Source organism: Hirundo rustica, chromosome 4 (assembly GCF_015227805.2).
Source record: "Hirundo rustica isolate bHirRus1 chromosome 4, bHirRus1.pri.v3, whole genome shotgun sequence".
Classification (NCBI taxonomy): Eukaryota; Metazoa; Chordata; class Aves; order Passeriformes; family Hirundinidae; genus Hirundo; species Hirundo rustica.
The window spans coordinates 1,496,753-1,515,775 of record NC_053453.1 but is presented as its reverse complement, the minus strand read 5'-3'; the positions used below and the strand labels follow the sequence as shown (position 1 = coordinate 1,515,775).

General features: G+C 45.2%; 1 protein-coding gene across 1 annotated transcript in view; it reads left to right on the top strand.

Moving 5' to 3' along the window:
- EXOC4 (exocyst complex component 4) overlaps nucleotides 1-19,023 on the top strand; it is a 287,194-nt gene that overhangs the window by 87,848 nt on the left and 180,323 nt on the right. The window contains exon 9 of the mRNA XM_040062894.2: nucleotides 1,395-1,483. Coding sequence (XP_039918828.1) covers nucleotides 1,395-1,483 — 89 coding nt within the window. The remainder of the gene's footprint in view (nucleotides 1-1,394; nucleotides 1,484-19,023) is intronic.

Sequence of the window (19,023 nt, the reverse complement as noted above, 5' to 3'; positions counted from 1 at the left end):
TCAGAAGAAACTTGGAATCCTTACTTCCTTTAAAATGGGTGTAATTAAAAACAAAAACTTATTTAGTTGCAATGTTGTCTTGAAAAAGAAAGCTTCAGATGAAGAGTAATTTGGGAATTTGGGTAATTCATGCCATCATAAACCTGGCTTTCTTCTCTTCTCAAAAGTAGCCAAGGGCATGCTCAGTTTGCCAGCTCAGATTTTCAAGATGGAAATCGGGAAATAAGTTGGGAGTGAATTGTACATGCAAGAGTTGAACACCCAATAAATCAGTCCCAGACTTGGCTGTAATTCCGTGCAATTCTAAAATAAAACAAAAATATTTTGAAAGCTTTATGGGAGGATCAGCGTTGAGAAGGGTCTTACACGGGTAGAGGAGTGAAGTGGGAACAGGAATGTGGGAAGAGCAGCTCGAGGAGGTGGCAGAGGAAGGGAAATAGGGGAGAAGAACTGGATGGTTGTGGAAAAGAAGGGATGAGATCTGGGTTTGGTGCCTGGAAAGACCTGTGGGATAATGCTGCTGTTATTGTCACAGTGTGGCCAGAAGGGAGCACGTGGGGAACATGGAGCCAAGAATTTACAGCTCATTTAATTAAAATCAGAAGGGTTTGCTGTATTTTGATAAATCATTATTAGTTCAGTTGCAATAACACCAACACCCACAGTCCAAATTAAAGCAGAAAGGCCTCATTAGTAGTAATAATCTTAACCCTGGTGCCCAGGAAAGCTGTGAAATGCTTTCCCCCTGTCTCCGGTGTGATGCTGGTGTTCCCAGTGTCCCTCTGGGCAGAGCTGAGGCTGATCCCATCTTCCTGAACTGTGGGATTGGGGAGGGAATCAGGAGTGTTACAGCAAATCATCAACATCTTGAGGTCTTCTTGTGACAGAAGTTTCCTTTCCAAGCCTGGAGCTGTTTGGAGGTGCTTTGTCCCCACCACGAGCTCCTTTCTCCCTGGTCCCCGGAGCCCATCCAGGCACTCCCAGGGTTGGGGTTTTTTGGGTTTTTTTGGGGGAAGTGCCTGCCTGGAGCAGCAGCCCTTGGCCATGGGGGTGTTCCCAGCGTTGAGCTGAGGCACAAAGCCCTTGGCCATGGGACACTTGTGGTCACAGGGACACTGAGCTGTCCTGAGTCACTGAGGTGGCAGATCAGGGCCCAGTCTGGGCCCTTTTCCTGTAAGTGCCAAAAATCCTGTTGATGAGGCATAAACACTTGGAAAATGTTTGGATCGGTCCTTGTGGATTCTTAGAACCATACAATGAATAAGAATTGTTTGGTCCCATAATTTCCAGGAGAATAATGCACTTACATTTTATATTATTAAGAGCGGCTCACAGGAAGGATGCTTCCAGGGCTGGCTGAGTGCCTGGATTGACTGAATCCCTTTGAATTCCAGGTTTGAATCCTCGTCCCATGCCATCAGCATGAGTGCCTACCTGCGGGAGCAGAGGAGGGAGCTGTACAGCAGGAGCGGGGAGCTGCAAGGTACGCAAAGGGATCCTGTGGGAAGTGGATCATTCCCTTCTGCAGGAGCTGGAATATCCTTTCCAGCCTCTGGCAGGTGTTGATCTCTGCTCTGAACCTCTCCAGGTTTTAAGCTCTTGTTTATTATGAGCTTGGGAAGGGTTTCTCTTTATTCTCTCAGTGTTTTCAGCTGGAGGTCGAGGTCTTAAAAAACATTCATGAAACAAGATGTGAAGTACAAACAACTTCGCCTTGAGCGCTGGGTTTGGGTATTGGAGCTACCTTGGATATTTATCTGCAATTTCTGTTCTTTCTGTGATTCTTACCCTGCATTGCTTTGGGAGCTGAGCTCAGGCAGCTCGAATTTGAGGCTGGATGGACTGAAGTGACCAATTCTTTGCATTTTGTACACTTGAGGAGCAGCAGAGCGTTTGCAGATGGTGAATCCGGGCACTTGGGCTGCTTTTGCTGATTTTTATTGCCCGTGGCAAGTGCTGTGTGTGCCCAGGGAAGTGTTCCCTGCTCCAAGCATGGCATCACTTCACTTGTTTTTCCTGAATGATCCAGTGGTGGGTTTAGGCAGCAGAATCAGGGGAATATCCTAAAACTGCCGTGCTCATATACAGCAGAACTAAATTCTTTTGCATCACTTACTCCAGTTTCTTCCTGGGCTAATCATAACAAGAAAATAATTCATGCTCTTCAAACGTTAGAGCCATGACCAAGGACAGATTTTCTCCTGGAACTCTCGTCCATGGTAATTTTCAGCTGGCTTTTAATCGAGAATGTTTTATAACTTGCAAGAGAATTTTTGGATGCCTCCTCCTTTCATAACCTGTCCTCAGAGACAACTTAAACCCACAAGGGTGTGGGGGAAAAAAAAAAAAAAAGTCTGGAAAAGCAGAGATTGTTCTTGTGACAGCTCGATTCACTTGGGTGGCTGCAGAGGTGATCTCAGCATCGATGAGCAGGGCTGTGATGGTTCTGTTAATTCTCTGAATGGTTCTGTTAATAATCCGTAAATTCTGAGATCCTTTTGGGTGGACTGAGAAGGAAGAACCTGAGCTCATGCTGAGGGTGGCAGCGTGTGGGAATGAAGGGAAGTGGAGGTACCTGTCAGCTGAATTGGGATCTCACCTCTTCCACACCTGGGAGGTGCTGAGCTCACAGCTCTCGGCCTTTTGGGGTTCAGGTTCTAACCTCCAAAAGTGCCACATGTCCGGGGCTGTCCCAAGGGTCAGTGGGATGTTGGTTGAGCTGTTCCATGCCATTATCAGGTTTTGTTCCAGGAGGATTTCAGTGGTTACTTCTCCATAGCTAGGAGCCCTCTGTTACAAACTGTGTGGGACAAATGTGGGCTCAAAGCCAAGAATTTTGTGTTTGTTGAGAATTTTGAGCCTGCAGCACTTGCTCCAGAATTTCCTGTCCCTTTGGGATGAGTCTTGTTGCCTTCTGTCATTCCCAGTTGTCCATGTGGCTTTAAAATCAAGCAGAGAACGGGATTGACTCTCTCCATAGCCGTGTCCTCCTCCAGGTGCCTTGTGGGCTGAGATTTGGGGATTTTTGTGGTTATTGCTGTTAACACTGAGGGTTTTAAGGAGCTCCTGTCCTGGGTTTAGAGCTCGTTCAGAGCCAGATTTCATGGAAGAGTGATTCCTTACAGATACAAGACAGATCTTGGGGCAGCATTTGGGATGAGCAGGACGCTGAGAGCGTTTCCAGGAGAGGAAGATGCAGCAGAGCTGCTCAGGCTGCCCAGGCAGAGCAGGGTGGGGAAGAACAAAGCCCAGGAGCTGCAAAAGAAGTAAAGGACAAAACAGGAATTAGTGTGGAGAGGGCCAAGATCCTGCTGCCCTTTGCAGCTCAATTGGAAGAGGCTGGACGTGATGCAATAGGTGACAAAAAGTCAGTGTGGGGAGGCAGCGGGGACAATAGATGAGATGACTTTGCTGAGATTCTTTGCAGCTGAACCATCAAGAAGAGTTTCCCTTTGAACTTCACGTTAAAAATGCAGTAACCTCTGTCTCTATTATGAGCTGCTGTTCCCTTTTAGGTTGCTCATTAATCTTCCTGAATCCTGGACCACAGCAAGATCTGCATTTGGATTTTTTTTTTTAATATATATATATATATATTTCCCCCTTTTTAAAGAGAAATACAATTTAATTGTTCAATCAGGTTAGTGGAAAGCAGGCATGTGACACTCTGTCTTCTGTGAACACTGCACAGTTTCTGTTCCCAACAGCCTTATCCACAGGGATGATTTTTCAGTGGCAGCAGGGGGAGGGTGACTTGTTAAGGAATCTTTTTTCCTGAAAAGATCTTCAAAGAAACATATGCATGAAAAGAAAGGAATTTATAAAAGTTTAGCTCACGCTAACTTTTTGAAATGAGAATTTAATGTAAATAGCCTTGAAAATGTGTGAAGATCAGAGTGATGCTTTGTCATTAACCCCTTTGATTTGGACTGAAATAGTGCAGAGCATGAGGCTCACATTATCCCTCGGTGGGAGAAAGGGGCCTGCTGCAAGTGATTCAGAGCTTGAATTCTTCTGTCTCATTCCACTGACATTGCAGGAGAAAGATTCTGGCCGTGTGTTTTTCCCTTGAAGCCAGGCACACAAGTTCTCTGACAGCTGCCATTAAAAAAAAAGGTGGGGGCAGATACAGAAGGGAAACATTTCCTGCTGCACTGGTACAGTCTGGGGAGAGCTGGGACTGCTCACCTGGAGAGGAGAAGGATCCAGGGAGAGCTTCCAGCACATTCCAGGGCCTGAAGGGGCTCCGGGAGAGCTGCAGAGGGGCTGGGGACAAAGGCTGGAGAGACAGGACGCAGGGAATGGCTCCCACTGCCAGAGGGCAGGGCTGGATGGGATCTTGGGAAGGAATTCCTGCCTGGGCTGGAATTGCCAGAGCAGCTGTGGCTGCCCCTGGATCCCTGGAAGTGTCCAAGGTTGGACACTGGGGCTGGGAGCAGTCTGGGACAGTGGGAGGTGTCCCTGCCATGGCAGGGGTGGCACTGGATGGGCTTTGAGGTCCCTTCCAACCCAAACCATTCCACGATTCCCCAAACAGCACAGAATAGCAGCTGCCACTTCATCACTTGCCCCTCTTCTGGTTTTTGCAATTGTCTTCTAGAACACATTTCTGTTCAAAGGGAAGTATTCAGGAGCTGTACACTCTGTTTGGGTTGGGTGTGGTTGGTAATTCCACTCTGCCAGAGTCACAGCCAGGTCAGCTCTGCCCCGTCCTGGGGCTGAGCATGGAATGGGAAGTGCTCCAGAGCTCCTGTTGTTTCCAGTGATACGAATGAACTCCACACCAGCTCAGACAAAGAATCCTTTGCCTTTAGAGTTATTCATCTTTAAAAACTTATGCCCCAATATACAAAAGTCTGAGACCCGTGACCCATGAGCAGCTTGGGAAACTGCTAATGGGAGGAGTCACGAAAGCAGGTTTCCCCAGGCAGCTGTTTTTGTGACAGTTAAAAAACCCACAGGAAAACTGTTCTAAGTTGTCAGTGAGATACGTAACTCCAAAAATTTGGACTTGTTTCTTTCCCCCTGGAAGCTCTGTGCAGTTCTGCAGCAATTCAACTTCTCCATGGCTTTGTGGAGCAGGATTTTTTGGGAATGTGCCTGTGGGATGGATTGTCCAGGATGATGTGAGCAGGGGAAGGATTAGAATTCCAGAGTCACCACTCAGTCCCATGTTAGATCCCTATGGTTTTTATTGATTATTGAAGGTATTGATTTATAGACAGACAAGCAGTGGCTGCTCTGCCTCTCAGGAGGATGCTCCATGTGCTGTTCCTTGAGGAATCACTCCTACAAATACAGTGAAGGATAGAAAATATTCTTGGATTGTTGTCATACCTTTGGGGTTTTTTTTCCTTTTCATTTGTTTTGGGGTTTTTATGAAAAGTTCTGCCTTTGATCCTGCTGCTTTGGCAACTTGTGAATGAGTTTGTGCTCTGCTGGCGCTGGAATTTGGGGCGGAGCTTGTTGTACAAGGAAAGGAGAAGAAAGCCACCTGACTTCGCAGAAAAAGTCTTGAATAGAACAAAGAATTAAATTTGTGCCCCAAAGTTGAATCCTTGCTGGACACATGTTGTGTGCTGAACTGAAACAGCAAAAATTCAGTATTACTTTATGAAGTTATTTAGGCAGTTTCTGTCCAGAGCATTCCAGGGATGCAGTGCACTTCTTCCTACTTTAAAAACAAACAAACAAAAAACCCCAAACTGGGTAAGTTCCTCTTGCTTCTGTTTGAAGGAACAGGAGGGGAATTGAATGAGATGATTTTTAAGGACCCTTCCAACCAAACCATTCTGAGACTCTGTGAAGTTTCAGTTTTTCAGAGGTGATTTTAAATACCCAGAACTTTTGCACAGTTATTTTTCACTTGTAGGGAGTAGTAAGAGTATTACGTCAGTTTATTCATAAACTAAAAATCTAATGCAAGAGGCTCTTGTGGATCTTAAATATGGAGCACTCAAATATCTAAAAGCTGACCAATAGTTTAGCTGGAAGTGGAGAGCACTTCCACACCTTGGAACATCCAAGGCCAGGCTGGATTTGGCTTGGAGTACCCTGGGATAGTGGAAGGTGTCCCTGCCCATGGCACTGGATGATTTTAAGGTCCCTTCCAACCCAAACCATTCTGGGATTTTAGGAACCTTCCAAGGTTGCTCAGCTCTGGCAAAGGATGGCAAACGTAAAAAAAAAGTGAAACAAAGCTCTGGGATAACGACAGAATAAATTGTAGTGGATAATTTTTAGAAACTCCATAGATTTTTTTTTTTTTCTTGCTGGCTGGGTGATAAATGGAAAGCCTTGAATACCCCTCTGAGACAAATCTAAATCTGGGGAGTGGGGTTGTGTTACTCCCCACTCTGCTGCTCATCCGCTCTCCACCCAAGCCTGAAAAAAACTCCTTACCATAAGGGTTTGAGTAATTAAAGAAAATAGACGAGAAACTCTTGCTAATTAAGATTTTGACGCCAAGAAACAGCAGCAGAGACACACGCAGGATCTGATATGACAAGGGCACCGTGTAAGGCCAGGTCCAGGGAAAATGCAGTTATTTGTAGGTGCCTTGTTCCATTTGGATTCACCCAAGGGCTGCCGGAGGGAGCCAGCTGTGCTCAGCACTGACAGAAACCGATGCTGACATTCGGGATAATGAAAATTCGGTTCAGCACCTCGCCGAGATGCGGATGATAACGCATTGTCAGTCAGAGGTGGCGGGGAGGGGGAGAGGCAGCGGGATTCGTGGCTGCTTGAAGGAGACATTGTGACAGGTGGCCTGAGCTGGTTAAAAAATATCCCTGAAGGGAGAACGGGGAATAAACCAGCGGAAAAAGCAGCCGAGGAGGGGGAGCTGATGCGATATCCCGAACTTCCTGTCACACCGCTGCTTTTGTCTCCTCGTGATGGGCAGGATCACAGCTGGCTTTGAGCTTGGGCAGGGCTGGGGGAGAGGGGAGAGCAGGGATCTGCAGGGTTTTGCCAGCTCTAAAGCCATCAGCTCTCCCAGCCCCTGGAAAGCTGCTCCTGGTTTCCTCGGCGTGCGTTCGTCCCGGTGTAGCGGATTAGCGGCATGGCCTCTTCAAAGGCTGCCCAATCAAGGAGGGGTTATTAAAACCAGGCTGCTTTATGACTGAGAATTAATTAGAGCAGCATTTTCATGCAAAACATCCAATTTTTTGATTAGCAATGGAGCGGGGCCACAATTAACACTCTAGGAAGCTTAAAATTTCCAGCGTTTTGATTCTCAGGAAATGAGATTATCAAACTGGGGTCAAGCCCTTGACAGCAAAAGGGGGATTACGTGTAAGAAAATCGTTTGTTTCTTGATTTTTGCTCTGAGATTGTTATTAAAGCTAGAACAATTCAGAGGGAGATACCTAAGAAAAGGAAGCAGGAGGCTCCCTTTGCTTTGTTAGTGCAAAGAGCTCCCGGTGTTGGGAGAGCACATTTGGCATTTCATCTACAGCAACAGGTTCCCATTGCTGGGTGGGGCCAGCCCTCCTTTTCCCATCCATGTGGGTTTGGGTTTTTTTCCCTTTTCAACAATGTTTTTGATCCCTTCCAGGTGTCTAAACGTGTGTCTTTTGCTTCTTATTAAAGGCTGACCTCGGCCAGCAGTTGAGTCTGTGAAAAAGGATCAGGGCATCTCTGTTAATCCTGGAGAACATTTTGGGGGGTTGAATTTCCCACTTAATTTTGTCACTTCTCAGGGAGATGGGAGGTGTTGAAAGCCAGGCTTGGGCTGTGAAATCTCTGCTTTGCGTGGGGGACTTTGAGCAGGTTAAGGCAGGAGGAGGAGTTTTGGTGTCAGGGCGTCATTTGCGGCCAGCACCGGGGGCGTCACTGTTATGGAATGGTTTGGGTTGGAAAGGACCTTAAAGATCCCCCAGTTCCACCCCCATTTCCATGGGCAGAGATACCTTCCACCATCCCAGGCTGCTCCAAGGCTCGTCCAACCTAGCCTTGGACACTTCCAGGGATCCAGGGGCAGCTGCAGCTGCTCTGGGCTTCCCCACCTCCTTCTTGAGCTCAGGCTCCTCTTCCTTTAATCTTCAGCCCTTACACTGCTCTCAGTTCAGAGCACAAACACCCCTCAGGTGCCACAAGGTCCTTTTAGAACAGGAAAACCAAAACCAGGGGCATCAAGGCGATGTTTGAGGAGAGGAGCTTCTCCAACAGAGCTGGAGAATCAATGCTGGAATCAGCTTTGAGTTTTGTCACCAGCCTGCATTCTCCATCCTCACAACTCCCACTTGTGCCACGCTTCTCTCCCCTGCTGATGTGAGGAAGCACGATCCTCCTTTCGTGAAATATCCCAGAAATCCTCCACTCTCCACTCATTCTGCTGGAAGCTGCTCCAGCCAGGACTGGTTGGGTTGTGTTGTTACAGCTGGGACTCGCTGTGTCCCGGTGCCTTGTTTGCAAAGCAATCCTTGATTTTCAAGGCATTTATTTACGGCTCCTTTCCGGCTTTGAATCTGGATTACTGAAGCATTTGAGGGCTTTGTGGCGGATTTTCAAAAGCATCGTGGAATTATCTTGTATTATGCAGATTAGAACAGAATAGGTGGAAAATGTTTATGCCTGCGAGCTATAATACCCTGTTTTATATCAGTTACTGGAGTTTTTTCCAGGAGGAGCAGGCTTTTGGAACTACTGAGCCATGGAATTTGTGCTTTTGCCTAAATGTCAGTAGTGAGCCATTTATTTAAACACCAGGGAGTTAGGCTGTGAAATGAGGAATAAAATATAGTTCAGATCAGTTGGGTCAGAATTCAACCTGGTGGAAGTTGATCAGTTAATCCTTAGGTTTTGGGATCTTGACTCACCAGACTGGCCAAAACTGCAATACATTTCCTTTATACTTACTGTTGGGAAGAGATTTATACTATACATATATGTGTGTGTATATATATACGCACACACACACACATATATATATATATCTATCTATACACAATATATTTGGACTCTGATCCTTGTGGATCCCTTCCATCTGAGGATATTCTATGATTCCATCTTCTTTCTAGGGTGATTAATTGCTATGTTGGCATTGTATATTTTTTTTTTCCTTTTGTTTCTTCTGGCCTTTTAGATGGAGTCCTGAGATGCTCATGGATGTTTATGTTTTCTATTGAGATCTTGCTGGCATTTTGAATTTTTCATCAAGTTCTTCTTTTCATATTGAAGTTTCTCCACATCCATCATTTTTTCGGGTCAAATTTCTTTGTTTTCACCAGCTTGCTTAGCAAGACCTTGATAAATACATTGCTGAAACATTCCTTCTCTTTCTCCCATTTGATGGAGTGTGTAATCCCAATTTAAAAAACAGCCCAATCCAATTATCTGTGGGGGCTGAGCCGCTTTCTTGCCTCTTCTGCAAATTTTTTACCTTTCAAGCTCAGGCTTCTCCAGGAAGTAATTCCACATCACAGGGGATGGCAAATTCCAACAGAGACCTTCGGGGTGAACGTCGAGGGGGCTGCTGCTTCTCTTGTACCTGTTCAGGGGGTGAAGAAGTGTTTAATCTCCGGCCCTGTCATGCTGCTGCCTCTAATCTGTTTCTGAAATCCCTTCAAAATGCGACATCGTTGTTTTTCAAGGAGCATAACAAATGCACCCCAGACAGCTGTATTAGCATTTGGGGTTTTTTCCCTCGCAGCCCAAGAGGTTTTTTATCTTAATAACGTCGAAATGGAACTTTACGGTGGCAGAGGAGTGGGCAGGCTTAGAAAACTCTGCTTTCAAGGAGGGCTGAAGCAATTTAGGTGAGCATGAATTAACATTTCCCTCGTCTTGTAAAGGTCAGCCTTTAATTGAGATTCGCCACGCTCAGCCCAAAGCCCGGGTTCCAGAGCCCTCTCTCCGAAAAGGAGGCACAAATTGGCAGCATAATCTCATCAGAGGCTGAGGTTAGGTGGTAATAAATCACTCAATTCAAAGAGAACTAAGCTGCCATGGAGCACAAAACACGCCAGATGCTCCGAAGACTTTTGTGGCTTTGAGTTGGAATAACAGTTGGAGGATCTGTAGATGTCTTGAGTTTTTCCTAATAAGGAAGAACTGCTGAGGAGAAAGTAATTTTTACCTAATTAAAGGATTAAAATGCTACACATTTGATTCAGTGTTCGTTGTTATCCGTTTTACACGCACAGGGATTGGAGGTGTCGCTCTCCTGTGCTTCCATTTGTGTATCACAGATCAGAATCATTGCCAAGAAATAAGGCAACAGCTTTCACAGATCCATTATTCCCTGCCTTTTGTAAGGAGATAAATGTGTGCTGAGGAGGTGATTCTCTTCTGCAGGATGAAGATGGAACTTTAATCAATGAAGGGATGTGATTTAGGGGTCTGAAGATACAAAAGCTGACAGTTTCTCAAGGGCCCTGTGAGCCAAGTGCATCAATTGCTGTTGGAGTTTTTGTTTAATATGTCGTGGATGGTGTTAGAATATTTTCTTAACAGAACACAGAAATACGGATGCTTTCCAGGTGAGGAAAGTTTCCTTGAATAAGGTTTTGCATCCAGTGATAATATGAGGATATGGGCCGGGAAAAGGGTTTTTATATGGAGGCTAGGGATGGAGAAAAGGAATGTCTGTGAGAATCGTGGAATCAGAGACTGGTTTGGGTTGGAAGGGACTTTAAAATCATCCAGTGCCACCACCTTGGACATTTCCAGGGATCCAGGTGCAGCCACAGCTTCTCTGGACAACCTGTGTCAGGGCCTCTTCACCCTCATGGTGAAGATTTTTTTTTTTTGTCCTGATAAAAACACCAAAGCTTTAAATACTCCTGTCCACAGTTTTTTAAATCTTGTCTCCTGGATTTTTGTTGGTCTTGAAGCTTGAATAGAATTGTCCATTCCGGACATGATGGTTTGGGATGGCAGCCTCATAATTTAAATTTTGTTCAAAGGTCGGTCAGGTGAAGTCCTAGAAGGACATCATGTGCATGTTGAATCCATCTTTAAAGGAGCTCATCTTGGAGATTATTCCAGTTTAGCTGACCTGAAGGGTGTGAACTTGGATGCATTAATTGAAAAATTTTGGGCTGCCTGGCCCTGGGAAAACGGAACCTTCCTCTCAAACTGGCCCTGAGTAACTCTCCAGCTGGGTAATAATAACGTGAGGAGTGGAAGCTCTGTGGGGTCAGCTGCCTTTGGGATACGGCCCGGGTGAATCCAGAATCCTTCTCCAAAGGGGAAGCTCGGGCTTTGGGATCCATCTGAGTAATTCCAGGCCTCAAAGGTTATTTCTGAACCTCATAAATTTGGTGGAGTTGCACATCCCGGAGTGATCGGAGCTGGCAGTTGGCCCCTGGAAGGATCAGGGTTGGCTGGAGCAGGAGGGAAAGGTGCCTTGGTAGGGTTCTAAGGCTATTCTTTCCAAGTTAACCATCACCAGAAAATGTGATTTTGGGCAAAATGAGAGACATTTCTCTGCCTCAGTTTCCCAGAGCATTTTGGAGTGTGAGGACTTATCAGGATTGTTGCCTTGACACAGCTTTCCTTGTGTGGATAGTCCCTCTCTCCTCCTAAGATTATGAGGCCCCTTTTTCCTTATGACAAGGAGTCTCTTTTCATCAGTAGGTTCAGAGTTGCAGCAAGTGTCTGGTGCTGTCACAGAGTCCTTGGGGTTTGTGTCTCCGGTGACGACCAGGATGGCATTAATTGGCTCAGCTTGGGAGAGGAGTGCTCACGTGAAGCCTCCTCCCCAAGAATTCATTTGATTATCCACCAGACAGAGATTGGTCACCCTGTGTAGTCATTAATGACTACATTTGTGTCATTTCCTAAAGCAGAGAGGACAGGGAGGGTGTTCCAAGTTCCAAGTGGTGCTTGCAGTTCTCCACACCAATGTGCACGCCAGGGCCTGCATTTCAATTTGTGCTCTGGATATCAATTTCCCAAATTCTCCCGCTTCCCTTGCCAGCCTTTTAAGCCTTGCAGTCACCACAAAGGCGGAGAAGTTGTTGAAACCAGATTTTCCTGTGTTTTCTCCGCATAAAACTCATGCAGCTGCCTGCAGGAGGTTGTTCCAAGCATGCTGGAGAAAGCCAGATTGATTCTCTTTCCTCGAAACACTGGGTGCAGCAAATCCTCGCCGCAGATCTCATTAGTGTTTTCATATCTCGTCGTAATTACTTAATAATATAATACCAAAGCCTTGCTGCTCGGTAGCTGGATTTTTTACATAATATCAAAAAATCCTGTAAGTGATTTGGGGCCTCGAGTACATCTGTGCTCCTCTTTAGGGATTTTAATTGCACTGATCATGCGGTTGTGTTTGACTTAATTGTCATCAGGAGTTGTTGGATGAGCTCCCTCTAAGCCCTGCCTTCACTGCACCTCAACGGCATCGAGGAATTTGGGAACAAACGGAACAAATGGCACTTCCTTTGTCTGCTTAATGAGCATGGAAGTGATTTCAAGGCCTTCCGTAATGGGGGATGTGTTCATACGATGGGGGGAAGCTGTAATTCCCGTAATAAGTGGTTCATAGCACTAAGGGCTGTGCCCTCGGCAAGGGGAGATGCCAATTTGGCGGGACCCCAGGGTGAGGAGGGACGTGCCCACTGTGTGGTTGTGCAGAAATCATTGCTGGCACCTTTCTAGCTGCTGTGGAAATGTGAGGATTTATCTGGAGTTGGCTTCAAGTTACTGGAACCGTAAGCAGATGAAATTTGAAGTCTTAAAGAGTTCAGGAGCCGTGATGTGAAATGGAAACATAATCTCGGAAAAGCCCTCAAAGATCATCGAGTCCAAGTGTTCCCCCAGAACTGCCAAGGCCATCAAGGTGCTGAAGGGCCAGGAGAGGCTGAGGGAGCTGGGGCTGCTCCAGGGAGAGGGGACACGACTGAGGGACCCCATCCAGGGGGAGCGATACCCAAAGGGAGGTGCCAAAGGATGCAGCACGTTCTACTCTGGGGCCCAGCAGTGGCACCAGGGTCTGAGCCCAGGCATTCCCCCTGGATGTGGGCTAGAACTGCCCTGGGCAGAGACCAGAGAAGGGCTGGAGTCTCCTCCCTGGGGACATTCCACCTGGACACTGCTGGCCCTGCTGGAGCAGGGAGTGGGACCAGTCACCCACTGTGGTCCTTTCCAACCTCGCCCATCCTGGGATTCCATCTCTGGAATAACAGGCTGTGTTGTTCTGTGTGTTGTTTCCATCTTTATTATTTTTCCATGTGAGTTAATTTGTAAGTGAAGCATTTTGACGCAGAAAACGAAAAATAATTCACCACCCCCAACTTCTAACACGATTCCCCTCTCTGACTTGAACCAACCTTGAGATACTCCTAACTACAACTTCCACATTAAAATGTAGGTGAAAACAAATTCCTTGCAACCTTTACTTCCTAATTAGTTGCCTGGAAGAAGAAAATGCTTGGAACTCTATTAGTGGTAATGGCTGGGGCGTGTGTGTGTGTGTGTGTGTGTGTGTGTATAAAGAGGAGATGAGGCTTTGCAAGATGCATTTCCGTGTAAATAGCAGACACTTAATTCACGTCTCTTACCCCTAATTGAGGAGTTTGGTGGGGCTTTGGATATTTCATGGATCTGGGGGAAAGAAGCCTCAACAAAAGGCCCTTCCTTGCTTGATAAGTGAAGAAGCCAAATGTTTGTTCAGAGCTGTGATAAGGAAATCACTTGAGCTCCTCTCACAAACACCTCAGCTCTCACCTGGAGTTTCAGTGGACCAGTTTGGCATTATTCCATCAATCCCAGCAAACTGGGCGCTTCTCTCTGCTCTGCCTTTGGCTCTGTCATTTTATCCTGCCTCGCTGCTGGAATATTCTCCCAGAGCCTCTCTGGAACATAGAATAGAGAGAAATAGCCAGGGGGTAGTGTTTATTCAAATATCTATAGCTCATTGTCCTTCTTGTTGTTTCAAGAATTTGTTTCATTTATAGAAGTTTATATAATTGATTTCATTGATGATTCTTCATCAGAGCCTGTGCTTTTTACCCAGAATTTTTGACCGGTTCCCACATTTGTGTGTCTGAACTCTTCAGACCACAGGACGTTGCGCTTTCATTGGCACGGGGATTTTGGGGTGGGTGTACCCTCAGCCACTGGGCTGGGTGGAAATGCTCCTGTGCCACCTGTGCACCTCAGATCCACCTGGTCTTCAGCAGCTACAAAGTGTTTGTGTCTCTAAAGGCCTTATCTTAATGACTTTTGTAACTGGAGGATCCAATTTAGGAATTTAACAAAAAGTCGCTCGCTGGAACTTGGCCTTTGCCTTTGTATGACAAAAGATGCTTTTCCTATTTCAGGCGCTGCAGCTACAAAGCAGAAAGGGGAGAATAACTTTATTTTTCCTTCTGCTGAGTGGTGATAGAGATCTGAAATACAGAGATAAATCTGCTTGGGGAAGGAAGAAGAACGGCATCTCTTGTCTGGGAACTTGAGGAGCAAATGCTCCATTCCCATTCCCAGTTAAAAGATGCTACAAAAAGGGAGATTAAGGTGTTCCAGGACTCAGAATTGTGTCCTCGTCTGCTTCTGCTTTGACTCCTTTGGAAAACCGGAGTCCTTGCATAGAAAACTCGGTGTTATGGTAAAAAATCATTGGTAGTAGTTTAAACATTGGTCATGAAGGACTGGTTTTTGCTCACTCAAAGGAGTCACCATCAAAGGTATCAGCCAGAAATGATACCATTTGAATTTATAAAAATGGGAATTGACATTTAGGGTTTACTGTTGTACTCCGTGGATGTAACAGCCAAAGGGAAATCGAGTTAGAATCGATTTAGAGTGATTTCCACAGAGATCAAAGATGCAAAAGGACAAGGGAGACCCCCCACACTGGACAAGAGTTTAAGAGAATTAACAGCCTGGATCTGATTAGGATGGATTTAACTCACTGCCAGCAAATTCCTTAGGGTTTGTGGTGGATAGGAGGTCTATGCCATGGGTAAGGATGGATCTCTCTCAGGTGAAGAATCCCAGGCCTTGAGAGACATCTCAAGGGAATTTTTAAGCATTTGGAGTGTGGTAGATAAAGCTTCATCCTCCATCCAAGGTGCCATTTCTGATACCTCCACTTTTATTGACCCCATTCACGTTCTCCTCAGCCAGAAGTGATAAAAACCAAGTTAACTGGAATATTATGTTCTCATGGTTTAACAGTGTGCGGTGAACCCTCTAGTAAAAAAAAAAAAAGAAAAAAAAATAGATTTTAGTTGGACATTTCTTTCATTTCTTTTGTATATTTTAATTCTGTGCTATAATAGCAGAATCCCAACTGCCTTAAAAAAATCTTAAAATGTAATTAGTGTAATTTATCCAGGGGACACTTGGTTTACCATCTTTTCATTAGTAAAAATCAGTCCCAGGCTGCCTTTCTGGCCTGGTTCAGTAAATGAATTTGCTCTCTCAGGGCTACGCAAAATCAGCTTTTGGTGGGAACCGCAATGATTGCGTTGGTTTTTTTAAAGGTTGGTTGTTAACTCTGTATTTAGTAGATACAGAAAATCAGAGAGAGAACCATGGAAAGGTTTGGGCTGGAAGGGACCCTTAAGATCATCAAGTTCCAAACCCTGGCATGGGCAGGGAACCCATAAAATCAGATAGAATTAAATCACAGAAGGAGAGTAAGAATGAATTTCCCCCCTTTCCCACTGGAATAAAGGAAATCCACAGGAATCTCAGATGATTTTTTTTTTTTTTTTACTGGTCTGGGAGGTTTTCTTGGAAATGTTCTGAGCAAAGCCCTGTTGGGTTGGTGTGTTGGATGATGCATTAGCCAGTTCTTTCTCAGCTTGTAAGAAATCACTTGTGTTGGGGTAGAACCACAAATACCTTGTTGCCAGCACTAGAAATGCTTCCTTTTATCCTTTTTTTTTCAGTATTTTTTTCCCTTCTTACTGGATGTAGAAACTTCTGAATTAGTCCAAGCCAAACATAAACCATGTCTTGTGCACTGAGTCATTAAAACAAAGTAATGCCAGACAATTGAATTAAATGTGGAGGAAGAAGATTTAAACCTCTTTCTCTCTGTTTTAATAGGAAGCTGGTGCAAATGGCAGTGGATAAGCAAATTGTAATACATTTGGATGAAGAAGTGGCGAGTTGGAGTAAGAGGCTGGAATGTCTGGATGGGAAGTTAATGATGCAGTTGTGAAGCAGAATGAGGGGGATGGATGTGGTGGATGTAATACCAGGGAAATTAAGCAGGTTAATTCCAAGCCCTGCTGCAAGATTCCATTACTCTGCACTCTGAGAGCAGATTATTACAGTTATTTAATGTGTTTAACCCACTTAATGCTTTTGGGATCGTGCTTATGCAGAAAACCAGAGGATGGAAGTGTTTCAGCTTCACTTTTTTGCAGCAAAAGGGATTTTGTTTTTAATTTGAAAATAGCCGCATATGGCACACTCAAGTGTCCCAGCTGCTGATGTTCCCATGGAGAGCAGAGCAGGGATTTAATTGGAAATATTTACCTGGAGAAAAGGGCTCTGCTTGGCTTCCAAACTGTTTTCCAGTGTGGTCTATTTTATTTTATTCATTGCTAAGCTTCCTCCTTTCCCCTCTTTTCCTCATTTCCTCCCTTTCCCCCAAGATTTTTCAGCCTGGAGAAAACTCCACAGAGACCTCGGAGCCCCTTCCAGGGCCTAAAGGGGCTCCAGGAGAGCTGGAGAGGGACTTGGAGAAAGTGAACAAATCCTAAAAATTTGGATGCATACTTGGAGCTTTTCTTTCTTCACTAAAAGTGGAACTTGACTTTCCAAGTCCCTTAACTGACCTATTTTTGCTTTTAAATGCTTCCATTTCTCCTCAGCGCCTCAGAAATGTCCCAAACCAGCTCTTAGGCCGGGATGTTTGTGTTCAGGTTGGGCTGAGCCCTCAGAATCGGGGGGAAATAATTTTATTCCAGTTGTGGTGCCTGATCTTTTAAAGGGACAGGGTCTGAATTTCCCTGGGTGAATGCATTGAGTGGCCAAGTCTTCCATGCAACTTCCAGCAACTTCATATCCTGGAGGTCTCACCATTTTTTTGAGGACCCCAAAGTTGTTTGGATTGATAGACTTTGGAGACTGGGGAGCCTCAATAAATAGAATTGCATCTGCCTTGCTTTCTGTAGAAATTTGCTCAAAATCCACGGTAATGTTATGACTTTTTACCTAACAAGTTTTACATAAAACACATAAATATGTTTGTACTAAGTTTTGGTCACAAGGGAGAAGTGGAGACAGCAAAGACATAAGTATTTTGGGGCATATAATTGCTATTTTAGGGAAAGAAATAGGTAATTTAGGGAAAGAAATAGGTATTTTGAGGCAAGAAATCGGTATTTTGAGGCAAGAAATAGGTACTTTAGGGCAAGAAATGAGTATTTTAGAGCGGGGGAGGAGAACAGGAGGCTGTTGGGCTGGCAGGTCATGAAGCACAAGCCCTTCACACCAGTGGGGTTTGTTCTGCACTTCCCTAAAAGTGCCCTTAGGCAGAACCAGGTTTCTTCCCACAACGTGGGTTTCAAATGAAATTGAGTGGGTATTGCTGTTAGGGGTTATTCAGGAAAAAACCTCAGGAAATTATCTGTATTCACACCTAATTAAGTCAGGAAGCAGAGATGGTTTAGATGGCAGCGACACCGGTGCCTGCCTTGGTCTGGAATGATTTTGGTTGTGCTTTGAACCATCTCCCAGGAGCACCTGAGCTATTTAGGAATAAGCTGATCCACGGAGATGGATTAGGAACCTGCAGGTTCTGTGCTCCCGATCCATACCCCTGAACTGACACTTGGAATCACTGCTTCACGGTGATCTTGGCTTTTCTCCACACCACATATTAAAGGTGTTTGGGTTTTTAGGGTTTCTAACAGAGCCTGCCCATGAGATGGTTTGTGTTGGGCTTTTACAGAGAAATCCTCTGGTTTTTTGAGCACAGCTGCAGCTGTTGGGTGAACGTTTTCACAGATCAAATCAGCTGTGCAGAATTATTTCCCCAGTGAGACCAATGCACTTCCATGTTTCCAGCTCTGCTTGGAAGTTTCAGGGTACTGGAAAGGGGCAGAAAAAATAATAAATCTGTTCTTTGACAGGACCAGCAAATGTTCCTGGTTTCTGGGAAGCAAGAGCTGTGTGTATTTACTTGGACCTTTTCTATTTGATGCCTGCTTCTGACATCCTGGACATTTATGGATGCATTTGCTTTGTCTGGCTTTCTAAGGAGGAAGCCATCTGGAACTGTCAGTGTTATTGGATCACCCTTCCAAAAAGAAAAGGAGACTTTTGCTTTTCATCTTCCATTTGAACTAGCTCATTAATTAAAAATATACTTATTGAGAGACATAATACATTAAAAAAGTGAATATATATATATATATAGGGAAGTGTAATGCACTAGGGGAGGGCACAAGCCAAGGAGAAAAGTTCAAACCTCACTTGGCAGCAAAATCACCATGAAGTCCTGCCAGACACAGCACGTGAACAGTGCTGGGGACAGCGGGAAGGAAGGGGAGGCAAAGCTTTCCCTCAATTCTCTGCACTTTGTGCTGGAGTTGAGCATCATTTCCAGCCAAAGGTTAAAACCCCAAACATCTTCATCTTGTGTTTCTCAGACTTTCCTGGTGGGTCGTTCTCAAGCCGGTTGCCTCGACAGCTTCTCCTCAAGCTGATAAATGAGGGTTGCATTGTTTTTATTGCCCTCAATATGTTGTCTACTGTGCTGTTAATGCTCAGTGGCAGGAGAAATTCCTGCTCAAGCTCATGCAGGAAATTGCTGAAGTATCCAAGAGGCCCCAGAAGCAGATGTGAGGGATCTGATTTTCTCTGCTTGTTAACTTATATAAAGAAGATAAAAATGAATCTTTTGTGCTTCAGAAATTCTTGAGGATAGGGCCGTGGATTCATCCTGACAGCTGGCAGAGAGTCCTTAATGGAATTGTGAGCCAGGCTGCTGCGGCATCTCTCACCTTCCTCCTCCAGGGCCATGTGCAGGGCAACGAGGTGTGAAAATTGGGAAAATTCCTCTTGTCCTCATCGGGGAACAGGACACTCCTTCAGACAGGAGATGTTTTA